General features: G+C 42.4%; 1 protein-coding gene across 3 annotated transcripts in view; it reads left to right on the top strand.

Moving 5' to 3' along the window:
• Positions 1–26,700, top strand: part of megf6b (multiple EGF-like-domains 6b) — a 61,272-nt gene extending 34,572 nt beyond the window's left edge. For 2 of the 3 annotated variants that reach the window (XM_056437172.1, XM_056437171.1), the window contains 33 exons: positions 4,124–4,246; positions 6,750–6,875; positions 7,484–7,606; positions 9,254–9,376; positions 9,488–9,625; positions 10,880–10,999; positions 11,223–11,345; positions 12,035–12,205; positions 13,136–13,267; positions 13,395–13,523; positions 13,641–13,769; positions 13,945–14,079; positions 15,535–15,669; positions 15,762–15,887; positions 15,972–16,103; positions 16,498–16,626; positions 16,700–16,831; positions 17,362–17,490; positions 17,618–17,746; positions 18,016–18,144; positions 18,215–18,343; positions 20,420–20,548; positions 20,651–20,779; positions 21,749–21,877; positions 22,017–22,148; positions 22,244–22,372; positions 22,464–22,592; positions 23,500–23,628; positions 23,769–23,897; positions 24,129–24,257; positions 24,368–24,496; positions 25,755–25,883; positions 26,075–26,700. In XM_056437172.1, the coding sequence (XP_056293147.1) occupies positions 4,124–4,246; positions 6,750–6,875; positions 7,484–7,606; positions 9,254–9,376; positions 9,488–9,625; positions 10,880–10,999; positions 11,223–11,345; positions 12,035–12,205; positions 13,136–13,267; positions 13,395–13,523; positions 13,641–13,769; positions 13,945–14,079; positions 15,535–15,669; positions 15,762–15,887; positions 15,972–16,103; positions 16,498–16,626; positions 16,700–16,831; positions 17,362–17,490; positions 17,618–17,746; positions 18,016–18,144; positions 18,215–18,343; positions 20,420–20,548; positions 20,651–20,779; positions 21,749–21,877; positions 22,017–22,148; positions 22,244–22,372; positions 22,464–22,592; positions 23,500–23,628; positions 23,769–23,897; positions 24,129–24,257; positions 24,368–24,496; positions 25,755–25,883; positions 26,075–26,136 (4,226 nt within the window). In that variant the 3' untranslated portion in view covers positions 26,137–26,700. Of the gene's footprint in view, positions 1–536; positions 687–4,123; positions 4,247–6,749; positions 6,876–7,483; positions 7,607–9,253; positions 9,377–9,487; positions 9,626–10,879; positions 11,000–11,222; positions 11,346–12,034; positions 12,206–13,135; positions 13,268–13,394; positions 13,524–13,640; positions 13,770–13,944; positions 14,080–15,534; positions 15,670–15,761; positions 15,888–15,971; positions 16,104–16,497; positions 16,627–16,699; positions 16,832–17,361; positions 17,491–17,617; positions 17,747–18,015; positions 18,145–18,214; positions 18,344–20,419; positions 20,549–20,650; positions 20,780–21,748; positions 21,878–22,016; positions 22,149–22,243; positions 22,373–22,463; positions 22,593–23,499; positions 23,629–23,768; positions 23,898–24,128; positions 24,258–24,367; positions 24,497–25,754; positions 25,884–26,074 lie in introns of those variants that run through there. The other variant, XM_056437173.1, reaches the window with a different exon arrangement.
• The last annotated feature ends 131 nt before the right edge of the window (positions 26,701–26,831 follow it).

Below are 26,831 nucleotides of genomic sequence, written 5' to 3'. Positions count from 1 at the left end.
GGCATTTTTAAAAATGCATGTCAATGCCAATAGAAAAATACAGGCGGCACATCCTTCCGTCTGTTTGCATTCATGTTGTTCTCCAGCAACAGAGTTATGTGCACTCACACAGCTAACTTTCATAAAAAGCTTTGAAAAATACAGAAGTACAATGTAAGACCTCAATCAATGCTGGCTAGAAAAATATGGAATTATGTATTTATAGTTCATGCAAGACTGGATATGTCTTTTTTGTAATAGAGAGTCTTTTCTGGTGGTGAGAGAGAGGAGGACCTTTTAATGTGATGGACATTTAATTTTAGTAGGTGGGAGGGTGAAAGAGAGAGGGGGATGGATGAAGGGAGAGAAGTCAGGAGGCAGAGTGAATAAAAAGTAGTTACAATGTTTCAGAAAACCAGGTTTTAGCCATTGATTCATTGGAACTGTTCATAGCTATTGTACTGTCAACACTTGGGTTTCATTTTTGACAGTAAATTCTCTAACTTTTGTTTCTCTGAGGTGTTACGTTCCTTTTTGGACCATGGCTTTGTCATCAGGATGGTGGATTTACTTTTTGGTTTTAGTTGAAGTGATGGCATGTCTGGCATCTGCTGCAAACTATCCACATAATTACTATAGAAGGATATGCTATCAGCCATACTGTTACCATGGATACCACGGCTACAACCGGGGCCCCCCCGCAGCAGGTAAGTGATCATTTCACAGTCAAACTGCAGATGAAGCTGTGAGAGCAGTGGGTCCATCCCCGAGAGGAATAGTTTGATGAGTCAATTATTACGTTTTACAAAGTAGGCGATGCTTCACTTTGATCTTATAATAAATTAATTTTGAGTGGGAAGAAGTATATTTCTGGTTCCATCATTTTGACATATATTTATATATTAAATCATTTAATACACAAGTATGGAGTTATTTACTGTATTCTGAGTATTTGTGTGTAGTTTATCCAGCCCGACTTCTGATGTGTCTGCTGTGAGCGCTGTTTGGCACTGCCCACAAGACAATGTCTCTGATCAGAGTAGGGGAGGATGGCTTTACCAACAGAGATTAGAGCTCATGAAAACATGAACTATGACTCATAAGAGACGCTTTGTAACGCTAACACAAACAGGGCTAGATACCAGATACACTCTATACAGATTCATTCTTTCAAGTTTGGCTACAGCGCACAGGGATTTATACACAAGATGAAACATATTTCACATTTATTATTACCATATTGCTGATAATCCCTCTGATCTGCCATGTTACTTAGATTCAAGTCTTGGATTTAAATCAAGGCTGTTCAAAAATAATTTATCTTCTGCACACAATAAACAAATCACCTCTCAGAAATGGACCGAAATAGTTTTCCATGGAGCTGACACGGTGCTGTAGGTGGCTGCGGGTAGAGGATGCATGTGCCAACTGTAGAAGCCAACGTCTGCGGAGGCTTTGGCTCTCAGCTCGGGGTGGATCATGTTCTGGAAGTGGAAACCAGGCTGGAGGGACTTCACTGACTGGAGTCAACAAAGGAGCGGCAGCTCCATAACGCTGGACCTATTTCATGAAAAACCAAACCATAGGATGGCATGCAGCATGGATGGAAAAACGAAAGAACGACTTCTGCCAACTTTCCTGAAGGAAGTGGAGCTGAAATTTGGCAGAAAGTTTAGAAGCTCATTTCCACCCAAAACGCTATGTTTGAAAATGTTGTTGGAAATTATTTTTAGTAGATGAGTTCAGAAGAAGGATGTTCCTCTTAATTTAGCTGTTTTGGGTAGGTTTTACTGGAACAATTAAGCAAGTAGATTTGATTTATTTTTCCTTTATTTTCATAGGTCTGTGTTTTATGGATCACATTAACCACCAAGATTTCCAAATTTGCAACACTGTGCCGCCCCCATCATGTTCGATACCGTCGGAGTGATATGTTACGCGTCTTCTAAAGTCCTGACTCATGGGGCCAGTCATTGGTCAAATACTGTGTGCGTGTACATTGATGTGGTGGTGTGTAATGTGCGTGATGAGGCTCAGATGCAGATGATCCCGCTGCCATGCGGCCTCCGTCCCACACAGCGTGACACAAGCACTATGGTATGGAGGCTAAATTCACTCCTTATGTTCCAGAGATTTATATTTGTTTCACTACCAGCCACAATAAATAAATCCTTAAAGACATAGTTTGGATTTTGTAAAGTAGTGTTGTATGACGTACTTAGCCATAGTATGTGTTTTGCCTCCAGTAAATGAAAGTTGACATGACCCAAGTTTGGAGAAGCAGCCATAAGTACCAGCGTAAAAGCTTTCTATTTAAAGAGAGGACAGATGGATGTAATGACTTCAATGACAGCAAGGGAAAGCAATGAAAATATTCTTATTTCTCGTACATTTAAACTGTTTTATTTTAGGTGGGCAAAACAGACTTGCTGTACGCTCCCTGCCCAGTACCACACAGCAGACCGGCATCAACCAGCTGTTGAACACAGTGGAGCATTTAGCAGCTTAAGAGACGGATCTTTTCCTCACAAGCTGGTGGAGATCAAATATAGAGCTAAAAGGAAAGAAATAATGAACATTGGATTTGTATTCATCAGGTGGCTCAAAACACGAGGCTACATGTGTACTAATGTTGTCCGTATCGGCTGAATGTTTTCATATGGAACTGTTTTAGATTTGCCAAATCTTAAACTTATAATGTCAATAAAATAGTAGAAAAAAGAGACAGCAGCATCGTGCATGTGTCCTTCCATTATCTATACTGGTTTATTCTTTGCAGGGTTGCTACCCCAGCTCACATGAGTGAGAGGCAGAGTTGGCCACATCTGTCCATCACAAGGCTGACACATAACATATCAAACTAATATTCACATCTACAGGCAATACATACTTTCCCCGAACTGGCTTGTCTTTGGACTGTGTGAGAAAACTAAGAGGCAAGATATGAATTCAACTGAATATATGTATTTTTTTGCTAATTATTCTTCCCACATAGGCTACACGACTGTCTATTTTTTTTTTTGGGAGGGAAGGGATTGGCCGTGGGATGAATGTTGACAAATCATTTGTTTTTCTTCTACTGAACTGTTTAAAGCATTGTACAACACAGTTCCAGAAGACAAACAAATGGTCATTAGTGAGAAAAACAACACAACAAATATAAAGGCTAGAGATGATAAAATAAAAAATATATTTAAAAAAAGATATATATATATATTTCCCCTTACTAAATTATGAATAAGTTTATAAAACTATCTATTTTTCACTGGATTTCCTCCAAATTCTTGGAATAGTTTCTTGCTGTAAATAGCTGCCTGGAGTCAGCGCTGAACTGAAAAGCACATTTCTCAAGCAGCCATTTAACTTGGCGCTGACTAATAGTCTTTTATGATGTGTTGGCTGTTTTTAAACACAGCAGCCAAAGTACATTTGCACTCACCTTTTTAATGTGTCACATCGGGGTTTTTCTTATCAGCCGGCAACATTTCCAGTTACTTGTCACCGGCCTGGAGGTGAGCTGGGTTTGACTTCATGTCCTAATTTCCTTGAGAATGTTGGCAGCAGATGGGGCTGTTCGCAGAAGTCCAAACATATCAGGACTTCATAATGTGATCTCACAGGGGGTCCACTGTGGGACTCGGACAGCAATGTATTCGTCGTTGACCCCTAAAATAAGAAATGTTAAGCAACAGTACTTGTTTAATTTGAAATCTGGTCACATGGCACAAGGCGGTCATGTTTCCCTCGCCATCACGTTCCCAGACACTTTCTTGTAATTGTTTATAATCTCAAGGCACGGCTGAGAGGAATGTGTATGTTTTGCATCCTCGCTGCACCTAAGGGGCTCTGACGAGAAGCAAAGGAATTTAAATTTGGGTTTAAATGTTCAGTAGTTATTTGTTTGTTTGAGCTGTGATGCACTTGTAGAACCCTTTCCCTTCTCATCCATCATCTCCTTTCCTCTCAAAGTACATCCTTATCCTATAACCTGCATTACATTCCTCCCTCAGCTTGGCAGCTCATATGGTCTTTAAACATGGGGCCAATTTTTTTTTCAGAATTAGTGGATTAAGTCAAATTGCACTAAATTCTCTCCATTCTTTCTCCTTCTGTCTGCTTTCTCTTTTCCCCTCCATACCTACAGATATCGATGAGTGCCAGGTCCATAATGGAGGCTGCCAGCACAGATGTGTGAACACCAGAGGCTCCTACTACTGTGAATGCCACCCAGGCTCTCGCTTGCATGTGGACGGCCGCACCTGCCTGGGTACGAAACCTTCACTCTGCAGCAGTGCTTATATTGAACAAGCTAAACAAACAGAAGTCTACACACTGAAATAATACTTGTAACTGGGAAATGGTAATGTTACAATAACAGCTTGATTTGAGGTTTCATCCTTCCTTTAATCCGATGAGAACCAGGATGGCGGCCTACACAGTTTACCATGTGTATTGTGGCCCTACTTGTTCAAAACTCACGTGAACAATGAATCACTGGTTCAGAGGAACGAGTCCTCTTTAAGTCTTTACTGTGAGTGTAACTTTTTGGATCATGATATCATTAAAGTTTAGCCACAGATTTTGAGATGGGCACTTGATCATGTAAACCACATTCGTGATGTTGCAGAAGATGACCCCTTAGATTCTGAAAGCCCAACTGTGAGATGATTCAAATAACATATGCTGGTAAAACCACAGAGTTATAGTCTGTGGAGTTTTCATCCCCTTCAGTGGATCTCTTGTAGAAAGATGTTTTCCTGTGATTGAATCAACTAATACAGGATATACTTGCACACATTGTACAAGGCTAACTGCTGCTTTCATGATTTACTAATCTGCTCTAAGTCTATATATATTATTGGTTGGCAGATAGAAAGTGAGAAAATTGTGGAAAATGTCCAACAGACAATTTCACGGTGTTGTCATTACGTTGCTTTTTCTGTTCAACCAATGATCAAAAATACAAAACCCAACGACCTTCAGTTTATGATCACAACGCACAAAGTAAAGCAGCAACTTCTCACATCTGAGCAACTGGAACTAATTATTTTTTTATTGACGGATTTCTTAAACAATTAAATGATTATTAACATAGTTACTGATGCTCGCTGCCCATTTCAGCTCGGTCTATTCTTAATAAAGGAACACCATACATCAACATTGATCATCTGATTAATAATGTCAACTGTAGTGTGTACTATTTACTGTGTAGTACTACAATGTTTATTTATAGAATAAAGCTCTATCTTTACTATTCTTTTTCATATTTATATATTTATTAATACCTTGTTTTCTGTGTTTAAAAATTGTCCCTGGGTAACATGTCACCATGAAGTTCTTAATCCCCTCGACTGCGCAATCTTTTTTTACAAATATACAAAGATTAACCACCAATACATTCTATAAATACTTACAGAATTATTAGGAGAGTATATCGAAAACCGTGAGCTGATTAATCTGTGTATTTGGCCGTGGTTTTCGTACCTTTCCCTCCATTCAATTCTGCTTGAGTGTTATTTCAATGCTTGTATAAGCTTCACATTAATCGGCTTGTTATCCTGTCACTCTTGACCTCGGCTGAGTTCCCGCAGTACCTGTATGTTGTTTTTGTCATGCCAGATACATTAAAATTGGATTTTTCAGAAATAGTTGGTGGAGAAAAAGAGTATAAACCTGGCACCACGTTCACGAGTCAGGAATGTACACACCGTGTCCCGACATTTAGAGTGGAACCCACGATGTGTTTCTTGGCTTCGTGATGCGAAGTTGCTTCACTGTCTGATGGAGCACACACCGTATGTAGCTGGGACCCAACTGTCCCTGCGATGCCCTTTTGTGACAGCTGTGCATGAAGAAATGACTGATTGCACTTATTATCTGCACATCTGGACTGACTCCCAGGTGAAACTTCCTGTGAGGCTGCATATCCGTCTGCTTATAGTTGTGTTCAGATGGTGAAGAGGCAAGCTGAAAAGTGACTGCATGTTCACAAATAGATCAAGTACTAAAATCAAATCTGAAATATTACTGTACCTATACAAAGTGAATAAACTATGACCACTTGCACACATCAGTCAGCAGCACAGAGTCATAGGTAGAAAAAGCTCTGTTTGTCTTATCCAGCTCTTGATCTGCCAGAACAGGTCAGTCGTATTATCCCACAGACTTAGCGTGTGGCTGAATAATATTTGAGCTGGAAGGCTCCCTGTTTGACATGTAATTGTGACGGATGGATCTTGACTTCTGCCTTTGAGTCTGAGACACACCGGCTTTGAGAACGTCTGGCAGTTGTGCCTCTGTACCTGTTGTTTTCGTAAAAGGGGTCAAGTTAAGGTCAGAGTACCGGGGTTTCATCTGTTGCTACAAAAAGGAGAGATACAGACGGAGAGATGATTGAGCTGGCTCTGCCCTCAACCTCATCAGTGGGCGAGCATTGTCCACCACAGAGGTCCTGCCTCTGTGATTTTTGTCTCCTTCTGTGGAGATGGATCTTTTGTGCCTCAGAGCAAAGCCATTCTCTGAGCTCTTCACTGATTGTAGGAATGTCAGTACAGCGGTCATGACGTCTGAGAATTATTCCCGTGGATGAGCCACTGCAGTCAAATCAAAAGTCAGCATGAGTTATAGAAAACTGCAATTTAGATTCGTAGGCATTGATTTATTTTCTGCAAAGATGGTGGATCTTCTCATTCCCTATGACTGTCTCTCTTTCTGTTCCTAAGTTTTTCTAACCTTTTGTCACATTTTCTTCCTGTTTTCTTCCTGCTCAGCGGTTCATTCGTGTGCCATCAGCAACGGAGGATGTGAACACTACTGTATGCAGCAGTCTGTCGTTCATTTACGCTGTCGCTGCAAGCCAAACTACGTGCTGGCAGAGGATGGCAAGCATTGCAAATGTGAGTAGAACTGTGGTGTAAGGCAACACTAAACACGCACCAACTTAATACATGGACCGGTGACTAAGAATATAGTCCAAATTAAATTAAAAACTTTGGAAGACTATGTGGGTGTGATTCTGAAGAGTTAATCACAACTACTGCCAGTTGTAATTATCTGGCAGCAGTCTGCCCATAATTATTTTTTCTTCATTAATTAGTATTTTGATGTCCTAGTTTTTATTTTCTCTGATCTCTTACTTAGGCCATGTAGTTTAGTACAGTTCTCTTGGCGTGGGAAATTATATATACATATATATATATATATGTACATTTTAAATGGCTTTCTCTCAGATGCTTTTACTTTGAACAGCCTCCTCTAATTTTTTTAGAGCTGAAGGTTCTTAACCCTGGACATGCTGACACATAGAACACACAGAACGATGCAGAGAGGTCAATAAAGAGATGAGGTTGAGGTGCAGGTTGGCAGTATGCATTTAAAGCTCGCCACTTGCTCTGCCTTAAGATGTCAGTTTTTACAGTTTTCTCCACCAGCGCACTAGAAATGTTCCCCATTGACTGATATCATTGGATTTATACTTAGGAATGTCTGTTTTTTTGTGTTGCAGTGCAGAATCCCTGTGCAGATGAAAACGGAGGCTGTATGCATAAGTGTCGGGTTGATGGTGGGAAACCTCACTGTGACTGTAAAGCTGGATACATCCTGGCTGAAGATGGGAAAACTTGTGCAGGTAAATTAACCAGTAACAAAATATATTTTTATTAGGGCTGTCAATCGATGAAAAAAAATTAACTAATTAATCGCACATTTTGAAATTCATTAATCGCGATAAATCGCGATTAAAAGTTGTTTTTCTTCTTTTTAAAGACAAAACTTCACACAGAGCTGTGTTTTCAAAGAGGCTCCTACCTATAAAGTGCCAGCGAGGTATTAAATATTGTGGATGATAAATTGTTTCTTCAGTGAAACATCCAGATTAGTAAAAAAAAAGAAGTATATTGAGATACCATTGGTTCTGTCATCTTTAACATTGAACAGCAGCAGAACCAGTGGCCTTGGTAAACTAACTGTCATTCAAATATGTAATGTTAACCCTCTGGAGGCTGGGGGCATTTTCTCCATTTTACAAAAAAATGAAATTCACCTTTTAAAGGCGTTCGCATGTGACACATCCCCACGTGTTATCCATCAAACATTCCAGAACAATCTCAGTTCTCTATATAATGAAGCACAGTTGTCCTCGCGCCGTGTTCTCTGGCTTCTGACTGACAGGTTGCTCATGAGCCTCACCTGTGTGGTGGGAGGTCCTTTGTGATTTACTGAGTGTTCATTGGTTGTTTTTTTCGCAAAAATGTTGACAGACAAACGGATTGACAAATCACGGTGAAGGTTTCGTGTGACGAGTTATTTCCGCGCCGCGTCACCCGACACGTCGCCCCTCCGTTCCTCTGTGTATCAGAGGGGGAGACAGGAGGAAGGAGGAGCAGGAGGAAACCCGACTGATTCATCCACGAGTTTAAACTGATTTCTGCTCCTTATTTTCGCGGAGAAATAATTGTTTTAAAAACGGAAACAGTGTTAAACCGCACTGCCGTGGTTTGACACTCAGGGGAGTGTAAAAACTTCAACGAACACCGGAAGTAAACAAAGTTGCGTTAATTGCGTTAAAATATTTTAGTGCGTTAACGCGGCCAAATTAATCGCATAGATTAACGCGTTAACGCTGACAGCCCTAATTTTTATATATGGAAATATTGCCACATTTAGTTGCTGCTCTGGAGCTTTTGAGCATCAGTCACTCATTTTCCTCAAGAGATGAAGTTCACCCAATTGATATTGAGTTAAAGCTGTAGATGTTTAAATTTCTCATCCAAGTTGACTCAAAAGTTTGAAGATTGGAAACGGCAGGGGAATAGAAATTGGAAAAATCTACATTTCCATATCAACTAGGAAAACTGGGTCTGCTGTAGAAGCAGAGTGGGGCTTTCTGACAGAACTTCACCAGCTATCAAGGTGCATGGAGAAAGGAGAAAGTCTGGAGAGGTTCAAACTCGAGCAACACTTCTAATAAGCAATGACCACAAGCTGAAACGTGTTGGTCCCACAATAAAGCTGGCCACTCCGTCTGCTGACCACGACTGTTTGATAGAAAACTCCAGAAACAAGATCCCTGTCATAATTAAAATTTAGGACAGCTTGTAAAAAAATAAGATGAAGAATTTGAAAGCCGATGTTTCCATTATTTATCTCCCAACACTTAGTTAAAAGTTTGTGAAAGATAGATTTTAAGTGCAAACATGTTTGTTTGATGTTAATGTGCACAATAGATGTATTCCTCCATTGTATTCAGCATTTCTTAAACATATTTTTGTCACAGATATCGACGAATGTGAAATAGAAGAGGCCAACTGTGCTCATGGCTGCCACAACACACTTGGCTCCTACGCCTGTGTGTGCAACGCTGCCTATGAGCTGGGATCTGATGGGAAACATTGCTTCAGTCAGATTTAACTCTATTCATATTATCACATGCATAACAACCGTATTACCAGTTATTACAAAGATATTATAGACCTTTAACAAACAATATCTAATTTTGAACTTGTTAAAGGAATCGAGATGGAGATCGTCAACAGCTGCGAGAGCAACAACGGAGGCTGTGCGCACCACTGCCAACATTCAACCAACGGGCCTGTTTGCTCCTGTAACCAAGGTTACGGACTAGAGGACGACCTCAAAACCTGTGCTGGTAAGAAGCTGTAATGTACTTGCATTCAATTTGCAAAAATGATTTGGATAATGATAAGACTAGCATAGATGATCACTTAATAGCGTTTGTTCACGAAATAAAAGTAAAACGAGGAACTACACATGGAGAACAATGACTTTTTAACTAATTAAAAAAAAATTTAAAAAAAGAAATTAATTAATATTCAAACGATTATTAATCAGATTAATTAGATATATAACTTAATTTAAAAAAAAAGTTAAAGTTAATTGTTTTTTAAAATAAAACTTAACATACAATTATGTTTTCAAGCTAAATTCTAAATATACATATCCATGAATCTCCATATAAATGGATGATAAAAAAAAAATTCAAAATTGAAACATCAGATTAGTAAAAAAAAAAGTTATTGAGACTGTCATCTCCTGTCTTCTTTAACACCGAACAGCAGACAGTCCATAAAGTACTGACTGACATTCAAATGCGCTAACCTCTGCCTCTGGGGCATATTTCTATTTTATAAATTTTATTTATACATTTTTTGCATTTTAAAGTGTTTTTAAAACACAACACTCATGTCAAAACAACCCCATCTCAACTTTCTCTCCAATCTCAGCTCTGAAATCCGCCTCACTTGGTTCGTCCTTGTCCTGCCCGTTATGAGGTGGAGCCTAGAGGTGTGAGGTGGGAGAGTGTTCACTGGTTGTGATTTGGTTTGATTGGTTGATTATTCGCGTGTGCGTTTCGTGTCGCGTTCTTTCCGCGTTGCGTCACGACGCGCGTCTCCCGTCCGTTCTGTGTATGTAGAGGGGAGGGAGGGAGGGAGGAGAGAGGAGGAGGACTGAGATTGATTCATCCACAGTTAAAACTGATTTCTTATTTTTTCGCGGAAATTTATTGTTTTAAAACGAAACAGTGTCAAACCCCGCCGCCAGTTTAAAAAAAAAAAAAAAAAAAAAAAAAGTTAATTGCGTTAAAATATTTTAGTGCGTTAACGCGGCCAAATTAATCGCATAGATTAACGCGTTAACGCTGACAGCCCTACTTTTTACAAATAAAGATCAAAGAATAGATACATCATCTTTTGGGACTTTGGGGTATATGTAGGACTCATGTATTACATTAAAATGCTCTCTTGGTCAGAGGGTGGGAGATGCTCTTGAATTTTCAGCGCTAAACCTACAATTGACATGATTTTTGTATGAGTTCTGTCAGGGAAGCATATCCCGACAGGCAGTCCATCATTTCAGTCTCCCTGCTTATTGTGTTTGGCAGACTTCGATGAGTGTGGAGAGCAGAGCTGCTGTGAGCAGAACTGCACCAACTATCCCGGGGGTTATGAATGTTACTGCTCGGCAGGATACCGACTCAACTCAGACGGCTGTAGCTGTGATGGTATGTTCCCCCCTGTTAGTCCAAATGTGAATGGCACTCACTTTTATCCAACTGAATATTTATCCCTGTTAAATTTGGAAGAGATCCAGTTTGACTCCGAGGACATGAACACAAACATGCACAATGTCTTTGTTTGAAGTTCAACATGTAAAGCGAGTCCTGCTCCGCCTCCCTCGATGGAGCAAAGGTGTCTGAGTCTGTGTGTTGCGTCTGTGTTGTTCAGATGTAGACGAGTGTCTGGCCTCTAATGGTGGTTGTGATCACACATGCCAGAACATCGCGGGTTCCTTTCAGTGTTTCTGCCGCCGGGGTTTCCGTCTCGGCGAGGACCGGCAATCCTGTATCTGTAAGTATCAACATTTAAAGAGAGAATGGCCAAGTGTGAATCACACCAGAAACATACCAATGCAAAGTCTGCCAAACTGTTTATGCAGGGGGGGAAAAAAGCAAGGAGTTATTTTGCCATCCACACTTTTTTTAAAGGGACTGTGGAGATAAAACGGTTGGGTAATGGATGACTTGGTTGGACACAGAGGAAGAGGGTGTAACAATAAAGTGAAAGTGAGGTAGACCCACACCCCCACTAGGTTTAAACCTTTTATTTCATTCTTTTTTCATTCTTTTTTTTTGCACCAAATAAATGAATGATTTAATGACCTAAAAATGAATAAATAATTGTTTTAATAAGGGCTGGAATACAATGAATTAGAAAGTAAAATATTGGTCGTGTATTTTAACAACATTGATTAATCTCATCTGCTAATGAAACAGGAAGGTGGGACAACTTAAAAAAACAATATAGGCATCAGGAATATGAATATTAACCACCAATCACAGCTCCCTTATTGTTAACTTTCTTATTTCGCACTCGTTTGACATACTATCAAATTGTAAAAACAATTTATCTCATCAAAATGGTTTATTTTTCTTCATTTGTTTTAAAACAAGTTATTTAAAGACAAAAAACCCAAATGGCATACACTGTGTATCGTAGTGTGTGTATACCTAACCTTGTGCTTGTCTGTCTCCACACAGCACTCGAAGATACAGTTGAGGCCCTGTCCAGTGGAGGTGCCATCGAGTTGCCCCTTATTCAACCCCTGCTCACCTTGATACATGACTACAACCAACCCCTGGAGCGCTATGACGACTATGAAGACGACGAAGGGGAGCTGAGGGCCGAGAGTAACCTGGCAGAGAAATTCGGTGAGTTTTCCACCTCAAAACCAAAAGCCCCTCATTCACATTAAGAGCCATCTGTACCTGATAACCTGACTCGACACAACCTGATTGTGTTGTTACTGTGTTTTAATTTGTGTGTATTGATTCCTTCTGTACACATGGCATCGATTACACCTGTCCATCCTGGAGAGGGATCCTCCTCTGTTGCTCTCCTGAAGGTTTCTTCCCTTTTTTCCCCCTGAAGGGTTGTTTGGGAGTTTTTCCTGATCCGATGTGAGGTTCTGGGACAGGGATGTCTATGTGTACAGATTGTAAAGCACTCCGAGACAAATTTATAATTTGTGAAAATAACCTGAATTGGATTGAATTGACTCATTTACTGCGGGCAGGAACAGACCTCATGGTGGGGGTTAATTACTGTGCTTCATGCTCCCATACTGTCTGTACGTACTGTAACACCACAGTATCTTTGGCAGGAATGCTGAGGCTTATATGTCCTGGCAGCCCGTAGCAGGAAGTCCAAGGCTCTGTTTGACAACGGCAGAACGTGTTCACTGAATGTTCACCGACAGTTGACAAGAGTCACACCTGCTAAACTAATTGTGACCTGACAAAATTCCACTGGGATAGAAACATTGTCCATTCAAATACATTCATGGTTTGGAGTCAGTGTGAGGGCGATTTTCAATAACCTTTAAACTACATGGACTTCACACCTCATAACTATACTGACACTTGTAATTATTGCTGTCAACCTTGAACATATTCATAACCTCTGACATCCAATGAGAATATGTTGTTAGGCAGTTACTAAAACATTTTTATGAGCATCACATTTCATGATTAGAGTTCAGATATGATTAAAATAGATACATCAATCATTCTGTTATGACTTGGATGGGTGTTGGTGTAAAAGAGTAGTGTGAAGTTCATTGATGACTCTGTTCTTTCCAGTGTGTTTGGATGACACTTTTGGCAATGACTGCAGTTTGACATGTGACGACTGCTCTAATGGAGGGAAATGTAATCCATGGAGAAATGGCTGCGACTGCCCTGATGGATGGATCGGCGTTGTCTGCAACAAGAGTGAGGATTGTCTCAAACACATACAGACCCTCATCACAGATGCATGTGTATGCTCGTACTACTCTATCAAATTAGTCGGTATGACAGATTAGTAGTAATATAACCTTTTTATGTTTCAATTCCACAGCATGTCCCGAGGCATATTTTGGTAAAAACTGCTCCTTCCCCAGTAAGTGTAAAAATGGTGCCACCTGTGACCCCGTCAGTGGGAGCTGCCGCTGTCCTCCAGGGGTCAGTGGAGACGTGTGTCAGGATGGTGAGTTATCCCCTTTGTCCAAGCCAACATGTTTTGTTTCTTGATCTTCAGTGAAAACATTTCTCTCCCACCATGAGACCTGGGTAGATTTACTATGAGTCGTGTTCCTGCGTGCAGGCTGTCCTAAGGGCTTCTATGGGAAGCAGTGCAATAAGAAGTGTAACTGTGCCAATAGCGGGCGCTGCCACCGCACCTACGGAGCCTGTCTCTGTGATCCTGGACTCTACGGACGCTTCTGCCACCTCTGTAAGTCCCACTGTCCTCACTGACCCCTGAATTACCAGCGTTACATTTCAATTATTCATATGCAATAATACCAGCTGGTAATTAATCCTATTGTGGATACCATTTTATTGTCACATCATATATTTTTGTGTGCACTATCCTGTAATAAAGTCATCTTCTGTGTGTTGTCTCTCAGCTTGTCCTAAGTGGGCCTTTGGCCCCGGCTGCTCTGAGGAGTGTCTGTGTGTCCAGCAGAACACTCTGGAGTGTCACCGCCGCCATGGCACCTGTGTCTGTAAACCGGGTTACCAGGGCAACACCTGCAAGGAAGGTGAGCTCACGATCACAATGATCACCAACGACTCATCAAGAACCCTTACTGACATTTATCTGTTCTAAGGTGTTTTTACTGTACAAAAACAGCATCAATTACAGATGTATTTATAAAAAGTAGCAAGGAATGTGCAACAAGGAAACCAAACTCAACCCCCCCCCCCCCACTGACACATCTGCCGACATACACTCGAGCAAAGAAAACAAGGAATTCTGAACATGGCCAGAGAAACGAATAAATGGCAAGATATGCTGTATCTCCAGTGACCATACAGGCCGGATGTAGCCCGGCACATACATCATCAGTCAGAACAGTAACAAACTAGAACGGGCACTCGGTAGAGCGCATACCTTCGCATATCACAAGATTGGGCATTGAATTATGAACATTTTGGCATTATTTGCATGCCAATTGGACAAAAATATATCGTGCTATGGTAATAAAAAAGATGTTGACCTTTCCATGACCTTGACCTTGACCTTTGACCCGATTGATCCCAAAATCGAAACAAATGGTCCCCGGATAATAACCAATCATCCCACCAAATTTCATGTGATTCAAGAAGATTTTGACCTGTTCATGACCTTTGACCTTGACCTTTGACCCGATCGATCCCAAAATCTAATCAACTGGTCCCCGGATAATAACCAATCATCCCACCAAATTTCATGCGATTCGGTTCAATACTTTTTGAGTTCTGCGAAAGATTTGGACCTGTTCATGACCTTTGACCTTGACCTTTGACCCGATCGATCCCAAAATCTAATCAACTGGTCCCCGGATAATAAACAATCATCCCACCAAATTTCATGCGATTCGGTTCAATACTTTTTGAGTTCTGCGAAAGATTTGGACCTGTTCATGACCTTTGACCCGATCGATCCCAAAATCTCATCAACTGGTCCCCGGACAATAAACAATCATCCCACCAAATTTCATGCCATTCGGTTCAATACTTTTTGAGTTTTGCGAATAACACGCATACAAATAAATAAATAAATAAATACACGGCGATCAAAACATAACCTTCCGGCATTTTCAATGCAAAGGTAACTAGAACGGGCACTCGGTAGAGCGCATACCTTCGCCACAGGCACTTTTTTGGGACCTTTTCATGACCTTGACCCTTGGCCCGATCGATCCCAAAATCTACTCAAATGATCCCCGGATAATAACCAATCATCCCACCAAATTTCATGCGATTCGGTTTAATACTTTTTGAGTTATGCGAATAACACACAAACACACACACATACAAATAAATACACAGCGATCAAAATATAACCTTCCGCATTCTCAGAATGCGAAGGTAATAAGGAGAAGCAAATCCCCTCTAAATAAAGATGGAGAAAATCATTGAGGCACTTTTAGAACAGGGCGAGGATTTCCATTATCTGGTATAACAGTGGTCACAACATGATAACCGAGTGCTCTGTCCTGTTTTGTCTTAAGAATGCAACCCAGGTACTTACGGAGCCACTTGTGAGAAAAAGTGCTCCTGTCCACCCGGTGTGTCATGTGATCATGTGACTGGAGAGTGCCAACGGAAATGTCCTCCTGGTCGTCATGGAGAGAACTGTGATCAGGGTAGGTGGCCCAGACACAGAGAACGTGCTTTTCACCACCAAGGTGTCGTCCTCTCATGTTGAGACGAGGCTCTCCTGTGTGTCCCGTGTCAGACTGTCCAGCGGGAAGCTTTGGAGCCGGCTGCGTCCGTCCTTGTAACTGCAGCGGCGCCGCATGTGACAACGTGACGGGACGGTGCAAGTGTCCAACGGGCACGTCAGGAAAGCGCTGTGAGAACTGTGAGTGCAGAACGTGTTTTGAGTATAAATAACCGCACACATTTTACATGATGAAGTTGATGAAAATGTGAATCTCTTTTACAGTGTGTCCCGAGGGACTGTGGGGATCCGGCTGCACAGAGACCTGCCCTGTTTGTGAGAATGGCGGCGTGTGTGACAAACACAACGGGTCATGTAACTGTCCTCCAGGGTTCATGGGCAGATTGTGCCAGAACTGTGAGTATCAGTAGTCTGCATTTTTGGTTTCCACAGTTTAATATATTAAACAGTCAACCAGCGGGGGAGGATGGCCGCACGCTGCCATATGGAAATCTCCCAGCGGTGCAGCTTGGACAAGAAACAGAGCAAGATGTGAGAAGACAGAGGAGCAGTTTTTCTCTGAGGTCATTAGCTAAAATTCTTCAGCTGCCGGAAAATCACATCAGATATAATTCACTGGGAAGAAGAAGTTTAATTCCATTTCAAACAACCGCTGGCTCTTAAAGCCTCATTTGACATCTGAATCACAGAACCAAAGCTGCCATGGGAACTTGCAGCGCTTTCATGTTCTCTAGTGAAGTTTGTTCTTGTAGATTAGTCTTTATGATTTACATTTTCTTTCCTTGCACAGCGTGCCCGACTGGACGCTTCGGTCAAGCTTGCCAAATGAAGTGTGTGTGTGAGAACAATGCCCGCTGTGATCCGGTGAGTGGGCGGTGCACATGCGCTCCTGGCTGGACTGGACACCACTGCAGGACAGGTAACGGGGCTGGAAGGCATTTGTTGACACTCTTTGTCATGTCTGACACTCAAAGGGTATTGTTCTGCTGCAGGCTGTGACGCAGGGCACTGGGGGGAGGACTGTGCAGGCACATGCGACTGTAGGAACGGAGACGGCAGCTGTGACGCGGTGACGGGCCAGTGCAACTGTGAGGCTGGTTACACCGGATCACGCTGCCACCAGAGTATGTTATTACCTCGACGACATTTATCTGTCATGATCTCAAGTTCATTTGGCCTTTTTTTAAATTATTGACATGAACGTCTCATGACGTGAAAAAAACAAAAAAATCCTGCTTACTGTCGATCACTTTATTAATGTTTAAGTCTGAGATGAAGGTTTGAAATGTTTGAAATTTCTTTCATAAAATGAGCATCAGTGTGAGTGGTGTTTTGGCTTTCCCAGTTTGTAGAAAAACAAAACTGGAAAATCTGTTGGGAGGATATGTCAGCCAATTCATTTAATGGCACTTTGTGCTTGTGCACTGTTTCATTTGGGGGCTACCACCAGATGGGGCCAAACTAATAAATAACATATCGACTCTCTGTCAAGGACTTATTTCGTATTGTGTCATTTTAAAACCAACCTTTAAAAAACATGACATGGACCTGAAATAGTCAACATTATTAAAAAAAACACATATAACTGATCTGCATTTCTAATGTTTATGTGTGTGTGTGTGTGTGTGTGTGTGTGTGTGTGATCATCCCTCAGAGTGCCCATCAGCTATGTTTGGTCTTGGTTGTCGCCATCGGTGTCAGTGTGACAACATGGCGTTGTGCGACCATGTGAGCGGAGCTTGCACCTGCCAGGCGGGCTGGACTGGAACCTTCTGCGAAAAGCGTAAGAGACGCTCCTTCACATCACAAAGGCAAATTCACCTTCTAAACATGTATACAGTATATGCCAGTAACCGGTAGTATTCACGTCTGTGTGTGTGTGTGTGTGTGTGTGTGTGTGCGTGTTGCAGCGTGTCCTCAGGGTTTCTACGGACTGGACTGCCAGGAGAAATGTTTGTGTCTCAATGGCGGCAGCTGTGACCACGTCAGCGGAGTTTGCTTCTGTCGCGCTGGCTGGATCGGTCCGTCCTGCAGCCGGAGTGAGTGACAGGTGCACAACATGACGTTATGAAGGGTTATGAAAGATGGTCCCAACGGCATCGGAGCACTGAGAACATCTTTGCCACGCTGATTCACGGGGAAACAAAAAGAGTTATTTGGGGAAACCCAGTTCAGGGGCGCATGAGAAAGCACCTACTTGATATTCCCCACGCGACGGCCCGTATCGCTTACCTGAACCTGGAATTCCCACTTTTGATCCGCAAGGTTCACCGGGAGGTAACGGTATTGTTTGTCCCTCTCATGGCAGCGTGCCCAACCGGTTTCTATGGGGAAGGATGTAACCAAACCTGTAGCTGCCGTAACGATGGCGTCTGCCACCCGGCCAGTGGGCAGTGTGTGTGCACACCCGGCTGGACCGGGCCCAACTGCACAGAAGGTGAGTAATGATCTATACGACGGGTAAATAAGGGTATCACAATATGGTTTTGTCTGTGTTTTTTTCCCAGAATGCCCTCCAGGGTTTTATGGAGCAGGCTGTCGGCAGCGCTGCCTGTGTCAGAACGGAGCCACCTGTAACCAGAGCAACGGAAAGTGTTCATGTGCCAGTGGGTGGATGGGCACAGCCTGTGAACTCGGTAAGACTCGGAGCGTCTGTGAGTAAGAGTCTCCGCATATGTGACCACGAAACCACCGACAGATGGATCATTTCACGGAAAATTCTCATTTATTACAACTTGTGTCTAATTCTTGTACATTTGGCTGCCATTTATAATAACATTCTCGGATCTGGGAAATTCCTTTTTGGCAAAGGCAGACGGAGCAAGAAACAGACGGATCAGACAGGTCGTAAACAGGCCAACGACTGTTTGCAGATGCAGCAATTCCTGTTGGTCAAAGCTGAACCAACCACCAGCCCTGGTTTTCACTTCCAAATAAGTCTGATTAAGCAGGAAAACTGTTTAAAACATGGAAGACTTCTGGCGTGTCGTGTCTTGTCAGGCTTGTTTTTAGCATCGTTGCTCTAGTCAAGTACAACTGGTACACAATCACAATTTCTCTTGAACTTTGTAATAATTTCGTCTGCCCTCTGAAACACTACCCGAAGTTTTCCCCAGAATGTTTTTCTTCTTTCCTTTTTCCTCATGAAGGGTATGATATGATATGATATGATATTCCTTTATTTGTCCCACAGTGGGGACATTTCAAAAATCACAGCAGCGGTGCACATCAGAGCATCAATGAAAATAATATAAAACACAAAACTAAATACTAAAAACTAAATACTAATACTAAATACTAAATATACAGGGGGGAAATAAAGTAAAGTGCTGAGTAAAGTAAAGTGCTGAGTTTGCCAGGATCTCCGGCGATCTACTGCAGTGTGTTGTGCAGCCTGACAGCAGCAGGAAGGAAGGACTTGTGGCTCCTCTCCCTCAGACAGCGGGGAGGAATCAGCCGGTGGCTGAAGGAGCTGTGCAGAGCTGCGAGAGCGTCCTGCGTGGGAGGCGTGGTTCACCAGAGACGAGAGCTTTGCCATCATCCTCCCGTCCCCCACCACCTCCACAGTATCCACAGGACACCCAGCACGCTGCTGGCCTTCTTCATCAGCCTGTTCAGCCTCTTCCTGTCAGCCACTGCCATGCTGCTGCTCCAGAAGACCACTCCATAAAAGATGGCTGATGCCACCACGGAGTCAAAATAGATCTTCAGAAGTGCTCCCTTTTATAAGGGATGAGAATAGAGTTAACGCACTGGTAGAGCGGGTCGTCCTTCAATCAGAAGATCGCCGCTCGTACGTTCTCAGGACCTCTCAGTCAGATGGGCTCTGACTGTTTCTTTGCTGTAAAAAAAACTCAATCAACTTTTTGACCCTGACCTTAACTTGGTAATGTTTCTCAGTTGGAAATACTCATAGGGCCAGAAAATCAACTTCATTTTGTGAATGATAAACCAACCTAAGCTTATTCACAGCATCATTTTCAATGTCATAGCTACAAGTTCAACCAACCAATCAGCCGACAGGCCAGCATCTTTGACTGATCATACTGGATCTAAACAGGACAGACATCTCAGAATTGAGCCAAAATGAGAATACAAACACACACAGTGATTTATAAACATGTGTTATTGATGATGATCTAATAATGTATCTGGATATACACTGTTGGCTGTTTGGCCCTGCTCTACAAACCTCTTTCGAAGCCATCATTATTTGTGTTAGTCTGGACAACAATGCAGAATAATCACATGACCGTCACCCTAAACATTAGTGGCCTGTGGTTGTTCTACTGTTCAGGGAATACTCAAGTGAGTTCAATCTGCTGCCTGAGCTCATTTGTTTTTACCTGTATTCTTGTTATTTGCTGGCAGAGTTTGTTTCTGTAAAAGCCTCCTCCGACCTGGTGATGACGTTCCAACTCATTCTGCCTCTGAATGAGTTGGAGGCTCCATGTCACACATTATCCTCCCTGTGTGCCTGTTACAAGCCAGGCCACGCCCCCTCTTCATGCTCAGCTCTGATCCTGTTGCTGCAATGCCTCTAAACTCTGTGGCTGCTATCTTCATTTCAGACTCTGGACTATAAACTATTTTGAGGGGGAGACATGTTGCAGCCCTTCAGCAGAAATATGACAACACACGATAGTTATGATGTCTCTGTTTTGCTTCTCTTTCGTGTGTGTGCGTGTGCACGCTGCTGTGTGGTTACACAGAGTGTGTGGGGGGCCGGTTCGGGACGGACTGCCAGCAGCAGTGTGAATGTGAGTCCGGTGGCCAGTGCGACCGACTGACTGGATGCTGCCGCTGCAGCGGCGGCTGGACTGGAGAGCGCTGTGAGAAAGGTGAACACGAATGAAGACGTTGACCTCATGGAAACTGTTGGACTGACAATGTCGTGTATCTTTGTTACCATGTAACCCCTACTTTGCTCCTTCTTGGCTCAGCATGTGAACCAGGCCTGTTTGGTGCCGGCTGTGAGGAGAGATGTCGGTGTGTGCACGGGGAGTCCTGTCACCACGTCACTGGAGCGTGCCACTGCCCACCGGGATGGAGAGGAGCCCTCTGTGATAAAGGTGCACACCTGCAGTTAAAGCTTCTGGGGGGCTGTTGCTGCCCCCTGCTGGACGAGTTAGTCCTGAAGTTTTGATAACGACCCTGTTGCGTTTTCAAATATCTCCTGTGCATGCAGGGAGGGGCCAGATGAGAGAAAACGTTCTTATTACCTTCGCATTGAAAATGCGGAAGGTTATGTTTTGATCGCCGTGCGTGCGTGTTATTCGCATAAGTCAAAAAATATTAAACCGAATCGCATGAAATTTGGTGGGATGATTGGTTATTATCCGGGGACCATTTGATTAGATGTTGGGATCGATCGGGTCAAGGTCAAGGTCATGAAAAGGTCAAACTCTTCTTTGAATCGCATGACATTTGGTGGGATGATTGGTTATTATCCGGGGACCATTTGATTAGATTTTGGGATTGATCGGGTCAAATGTCAACGTCTTATTTTTACCATAGCGCGGTCAATTTTTATCCAATTGGCATGCAACTAATGCCAAAATGTTCATAATTCAATGCCCAATCTTGTGATATGCGAAGGTATGCGCTCTACCGAGTGCCCGTTCTAGTTTTGGATGAAACTCTTTACTTGATATATATCGTTCTGCTTCCTGCTTGTATTTCTGCTGCTAATTTCTACTGGTAGAAACATGGCACCTAGTTTTCCCTTCTCTGTTTTCCTAATGTATAGTCTCAGGATAATAATAATAATAATAATAAGAACTAATAATCTTTTTGCTAAAGGATAGAGGGTGTTGGGGATTTGGATCTGATTTTAAAGCCCACTGTGGTATATTTTATGCTGGGGTTTATTATTAAAATTAATTTGACTTGACCAATCAAAGCAAAAAAGAACAAACTAAATATACTAACTCATTATTTAAAAACATCTACATTAGGATATGGATGAAGGTGAATATGCTGAATAAAATATCCCCAAATCGTAGCTCTCAACATCTTCTATTGTCTTGACTTTTCTTCAGCCTGTCTGCCGGGTGCGTATGGAAAGGGTTGCCGGCAGCACTGCGGCTGTGCTCCGGGCACGGCCTGCCACCACGTCTCTGGAGACTGTGGCTGTCCTCCTGGATTCACGGGAAACGGCTGTGAGCAAAGTAAGCGCTGCAGGACTAACTTCTGCCTCCACTCAATTTATAAAATTAAGAAGCGTTGCAGGTTTTATTAACTCATTCTTGTAGCAGAAAGCCAGGACATGTGTATCAAACTGTGCATGTAACCCTCTCCCTCTCGCAGCTTGTCTCCCAGGAACATTTGGACAGAACTGTCACCAGGCGTGCCGGTGCTCAGAGACGAACCAGCTCTGCCACCCGGTGTCTGGATTGTGTTACTGCGCCCCAGGTTTCCACGGTCCCAGATGTGACCAACGTAGGCTACATACAATAGCACATTGATATCGTCTCTAAACATATCACATTACAGTGAAGGTACTTATTCTCTGCTGTTTTGCATTTTAATTTCAGTGTGTGGAAACGGTCGTTATGGTCCAAACTGTGAAAGCGAGTGCCAGTGTGAACATGGAGGGAGGTGCATTCCCTCCACTGGAGCCTGTGGATGTCCAGCAGGTTTCATCGGAGCACGCTGCAACATCAGTGAGTCCATCTTCAGCGGTTCTGCGGCTGGTGACTGAATTAGCAGTACATGTCGCATGGGATGACCGTCTGTGTGTGTCGGGGGTGACAGCGTGTCCAGCCGGGCGTTATGGAGTCGACTGTGCTCGGGTGGCGCTGTGCGGAGACGGAGCCCAGAGTGACCCGCTCACCGGTCGCTGTAAATGCATCCCTGGTCGAAGAGGAAAGGACTGTGGACACGGTCAGTTCTGTTGATACACTTTGATCATGATCCAATAACCTGCATATTCTACATGACCCACAAAACCACCTGCTCCATCAAAGTGTGCGGCCAAAAAGCTTCGTGGTGAAAGCTTTTAACTGCCAAACAGCAGATTTTTGACATTTAAGCAATATAAATGTTGTTCAATAATTGGAATAAAAACTCAGGATATGAGATCAAAATAATTGTAAAGAGGAAACACGGCCGAGTCTGAACATTTAAATCATAATTTTATCCTCCCATATTTGTTCCGTATTTCTTCTGACACAGTGAAAGCCCTAATGTGCACACTTAATGAAGAATGAAATTAATATGCGTGTTGTATCAGGTTTATTACAGTAACTGCGTTGACGATTTTCAACAACAACAACAACAACCTTAAAACTGTCTGAACTTCATAAAGGGCTTTAACCATCATTAGTCATTTATTATTTGCGGTTTTAAAGAACACCTTGAATGTCACTGCTTATGAATAGTGAACCAACATCAAATGCATCACTAACATAACATAAGTACTATAGCCATCTCTATTTATTTATCTCTGACCCATTGACCACTGAATGTGTGAACAACCTCATAATTCTGAAAAGATGTAGTCTGATAATTTTTTTAAGGCTAGACTCCTCTTCAGGTTTCTAGAAGTGTCATCTGGACCACGTGCTCACTGTGACGGCTCATAAAGATTAGGATTTTTTTTTTTTTTTTAATAATTAAAAAATGTGACTGTAAAAACAACAACTGATAGCTGCAAATAGTCTAGTTTCACAACAGTAGGGTACATTTAAAAAAAGAAACAAATATTTGTTCTGTCATTTGGTATTTTGTTCCGTTTTGATAATGACATGATTTCTGCAGTTTAATTTTAAGAGTGTATTTCCCAACACAGGCTGCCTTCCAGGCTGGTTTGGGGCGGACTGTGTTGAACGCTGTAACTGCAGTCATGGTGGAGTGTGCGACTCTGTGACTGGCAGCTGTACGTGCAGTCTGGGCTGGACCGGCTCTCACTGCGATGAAGGTGACTCACTTCTATAAAGCTGGTTTCTCAATGCAGTCAAGCCGATTATTATATGACCTGCCAAACATATAAACTACCGTTATGTTATGAGGTTGATTGTTCTTCTTTTTTGACTCCTGTTTTATTGGATTGTCTCTCAGAATGTCCTGCGGGCAGGTTTGGTGCCAACTGTCGGCTGAAGTGTAACTGTCAAAATAACGGCACGTGTGACAGAGTGACGGGGACGTGTCAGTGTGGCTCAGGCTACTATGGACATGTGTGTGAACATGGTGAGAAGAGATAAACACACAAAGGGACACGTATCAATGATGTGGCAAAACAAATCGAGTCATTGTCAATCAATGTTGAGAAAAAACACAGAACTGTGCATCCTGACTGGCTTCTCCTCTTGAGGTGTCACGGTTCACCTCGAGTTCATACTCTATCAATAATTCAGTGGGAACATTTTAAAACCATGAAGGTCGTATTTAAATCTCGCGGCACGTCTCCCTCGTCTTCAGCCTGTCCTCCTGGTCTTCACGGCCCGCTGTGCCAGCTGCAGTGCGACTGTATGAACGGAGCCTCCTGCCACCCGGCGTCCGGCCGCTGCGTCTGTCCTCCAGGATACCTCGGAGCTCGCTGTCACAGAGGTCGGTCGCATCGCTGCTCGTTACCACCTTCTCAAGAACGGGTTGCTTGCATCTATAAACCTAATTTATTCATTTTTAAAAATGTTTTTCCTGTGCCCGACTCCTCTCAGTGTGTGATCAGGGTACCTTCGGTCATGGGTGTGCCAAGCTGTGTGACTGTGAAGAAGACTCTCCATGTGATCCCGTGAGAGGAAGATGCCTCTGCTCCTCAGGGAAGACTGGACCTCGATGTGACATTGGTAATCTTCTGGCCCTTTAATGACTTTGAGATGCGCACACAGCAAAGTTCAGACCAGTGTGAGTCCAGAACTAAATACAAATTAATACACACCAGAGTAGTAGGACTTTTTTTTAAATGTGAAAACTTAAAGTAATCGTATATAGTATGTCGGAAAAAAATTAAAAGCTATAGTATATCTAAATAAATCATAAAAAAGTTATAGCATAGTATATCTAAAAAAATCAGAGCCATACAGTACATCGAAAAATCACAGTAATTTGCTCCCCAAAAAATTTGTTCAGTGTTAAAAAGTTGTATTATAGCATATAAAAGTTTGCTGAAGTATTAAAGTTGAAAAACTCATTAAAAAGTTGCCGGATAGTTTGTCATGGAAAAGCCATTTATAGTTTAAAATAGTAATGTCGTAAAAAGTAAGTATTGTCAAAAATGTAATTAAAATGTCATAGTATATTCCAAAAAAGTCATTGTATACCCTGTCAATAAAGCCAAAAATAGTATGTAGAAGATAAATCATAAATAAGTCATATATGTTTAAGGGGTCATAGTAGTTCGTAAGAAAAAGTATTTGTATATTAGTCATATGCAGGACTTATATTCAAAAAATTGTCATTGTGCTATTGCAACCACATTTGGTGGACCTATATCTATATAAGATTTCTGAATTCTTGAAACTAATTAAGGTGGCGCTGTGGCTTCTTGCTATAAATCAATGAATCCCTGCATGCTTTTTGTGTCCTTAGCATATCTGAGAACCGTTCGCCCGTTCTACTTCACAGTTGGCGGACGGACTGCCGGGACATGAAGTGTCGAAATTGGTGCAATTTGAACAGGCGACACTTTCAACATTAACAACTAATCTGTGGACTAAGTTGAGCACTAAGTTTTACAGTCTGGGAAGGATGAGCGTCTCAGCAAATGTCAAACGATTGTATCAGAATCAGAATCAGAATCAGAATCAGCTTTAATGGCCATGTAGGTTTTTATACACACACACAATATACAATAAGCGGGATAAATATAAAAAAGACATTAAAGACAGTAGTCAAAAAGTGCAGATGGAAGAGTCTGATTAATTGTTCATCATGGTGACGGCCAGTGGAAAGAAGCTATTTCTGTGTCTGGTGGTTTTGGCGTACAGTGCTCTGTAGCGCCTACCAGAGGGCAGGAGTTGGAACAGCTTGTGTCCAGGGTGTATTCGCATCACATGGGCCTCTGGGTACTTTGGTTAAGCGGCGTGTTTTTGTGTTTTGCGTCAGACTGCAGAGAAAACCGCTTCGGGCCGGACTGCGCTCAGACCTGCGAGTGCGGCAACGGGGCGCAGTGCGACACACGCAACGGCCGCTGCAGCTGCCTGCACAGCTGGATCGGGCTCTCCTGTCAAGAAGGTACAGAGGAATCCAGTGACTGACACACATGCACCCCGAGCATCTTATCAGTTCTCCCACTCCAAACTCAGAAATCGAAATAAGAGTAAATAACTAGCTCTTGTGCTCCTTGGTGTTGTCTTTGTTCAGATCTAATATGGGTGTGTGTGTATGTTTTGAGTTGCACTCACGGCTCATGATGCGTTCCCCAGGTGGACCTCCACCCATCAGCTACAGCAGAAGAGGGGACTCGCAGCATGGCAACTCGTTATAGCACCGCCGTCCAGCTGGAAGACTCCAGCTAGGACAGGTCAGCCACGCTTCACTGAAGAGGCTCAAGGGAGTGAACGATTGTGACAGGAATGTAGCGGCTGGAGGAGAGACATGGAACGAGACTCTGATGAGAACCGCCGTGTCATGTTTGGACCGGAGCTGGATGAGACTTTTTACAAAGTTTTTTTGCGTGCCAAAGTGTCTTTTGAACTATCAGCCGGACCGGCACCGTGGTACTTTGAGTAGTTTGTGGATCACCAAACAGCGTCAGCAGATTGTGGTTGCGTTTACTGCACTTTTGTTTTTTTGCGTTTGTTGCCCTTGAAATACCCTTTGCAGGTACTGTGTATAAAATAATTCCATTTACATTATGAAGTACTACCCTCAGTCAAACGGTGCTTTACTGTTCAGTGCAACAAAGACTGTTGATGTTCGTCTTATTGACAGCTGGTATTTTACAGTTCATATCACTAAACTACACATTTATTTGCACCTTCTTTAAGGTTGTCTAAATATTTTTCTTTGAATTGATTTTTTTAATAAATTGCTTCATATTTATATTTCTCACAGTTGTATACACTTGAATATAGCACAAGTTTGAAATGCGTTTTGTTTTCCACTGGATAAAAGACTTTTCAGCCCTTTCAATGGACAGTCAAATAAACACCCACATGATATTTTACACCAACAAAGACG

Source organism: Pseudoliparis swirei, chromosome 18 (assembly GCF_029220125.1).
Source record: "Pseudoliparis swirei isolate HS2019 ecotype Mariana Trench chromosome 18, NWPU_hadal_v1, whole genome shotgun sequence".
Lineage (NCBI taxonomy): Eukaryota > Metazoa > Chordata > Actinopteri > Perciformes > Liparidae > Pseudoliparis > Pseudoliparis swirei.
Note: the sequence above shows the minus strand (reverse complement) of the source record. Positions and strands in the feature narration are given on the sequence as shown.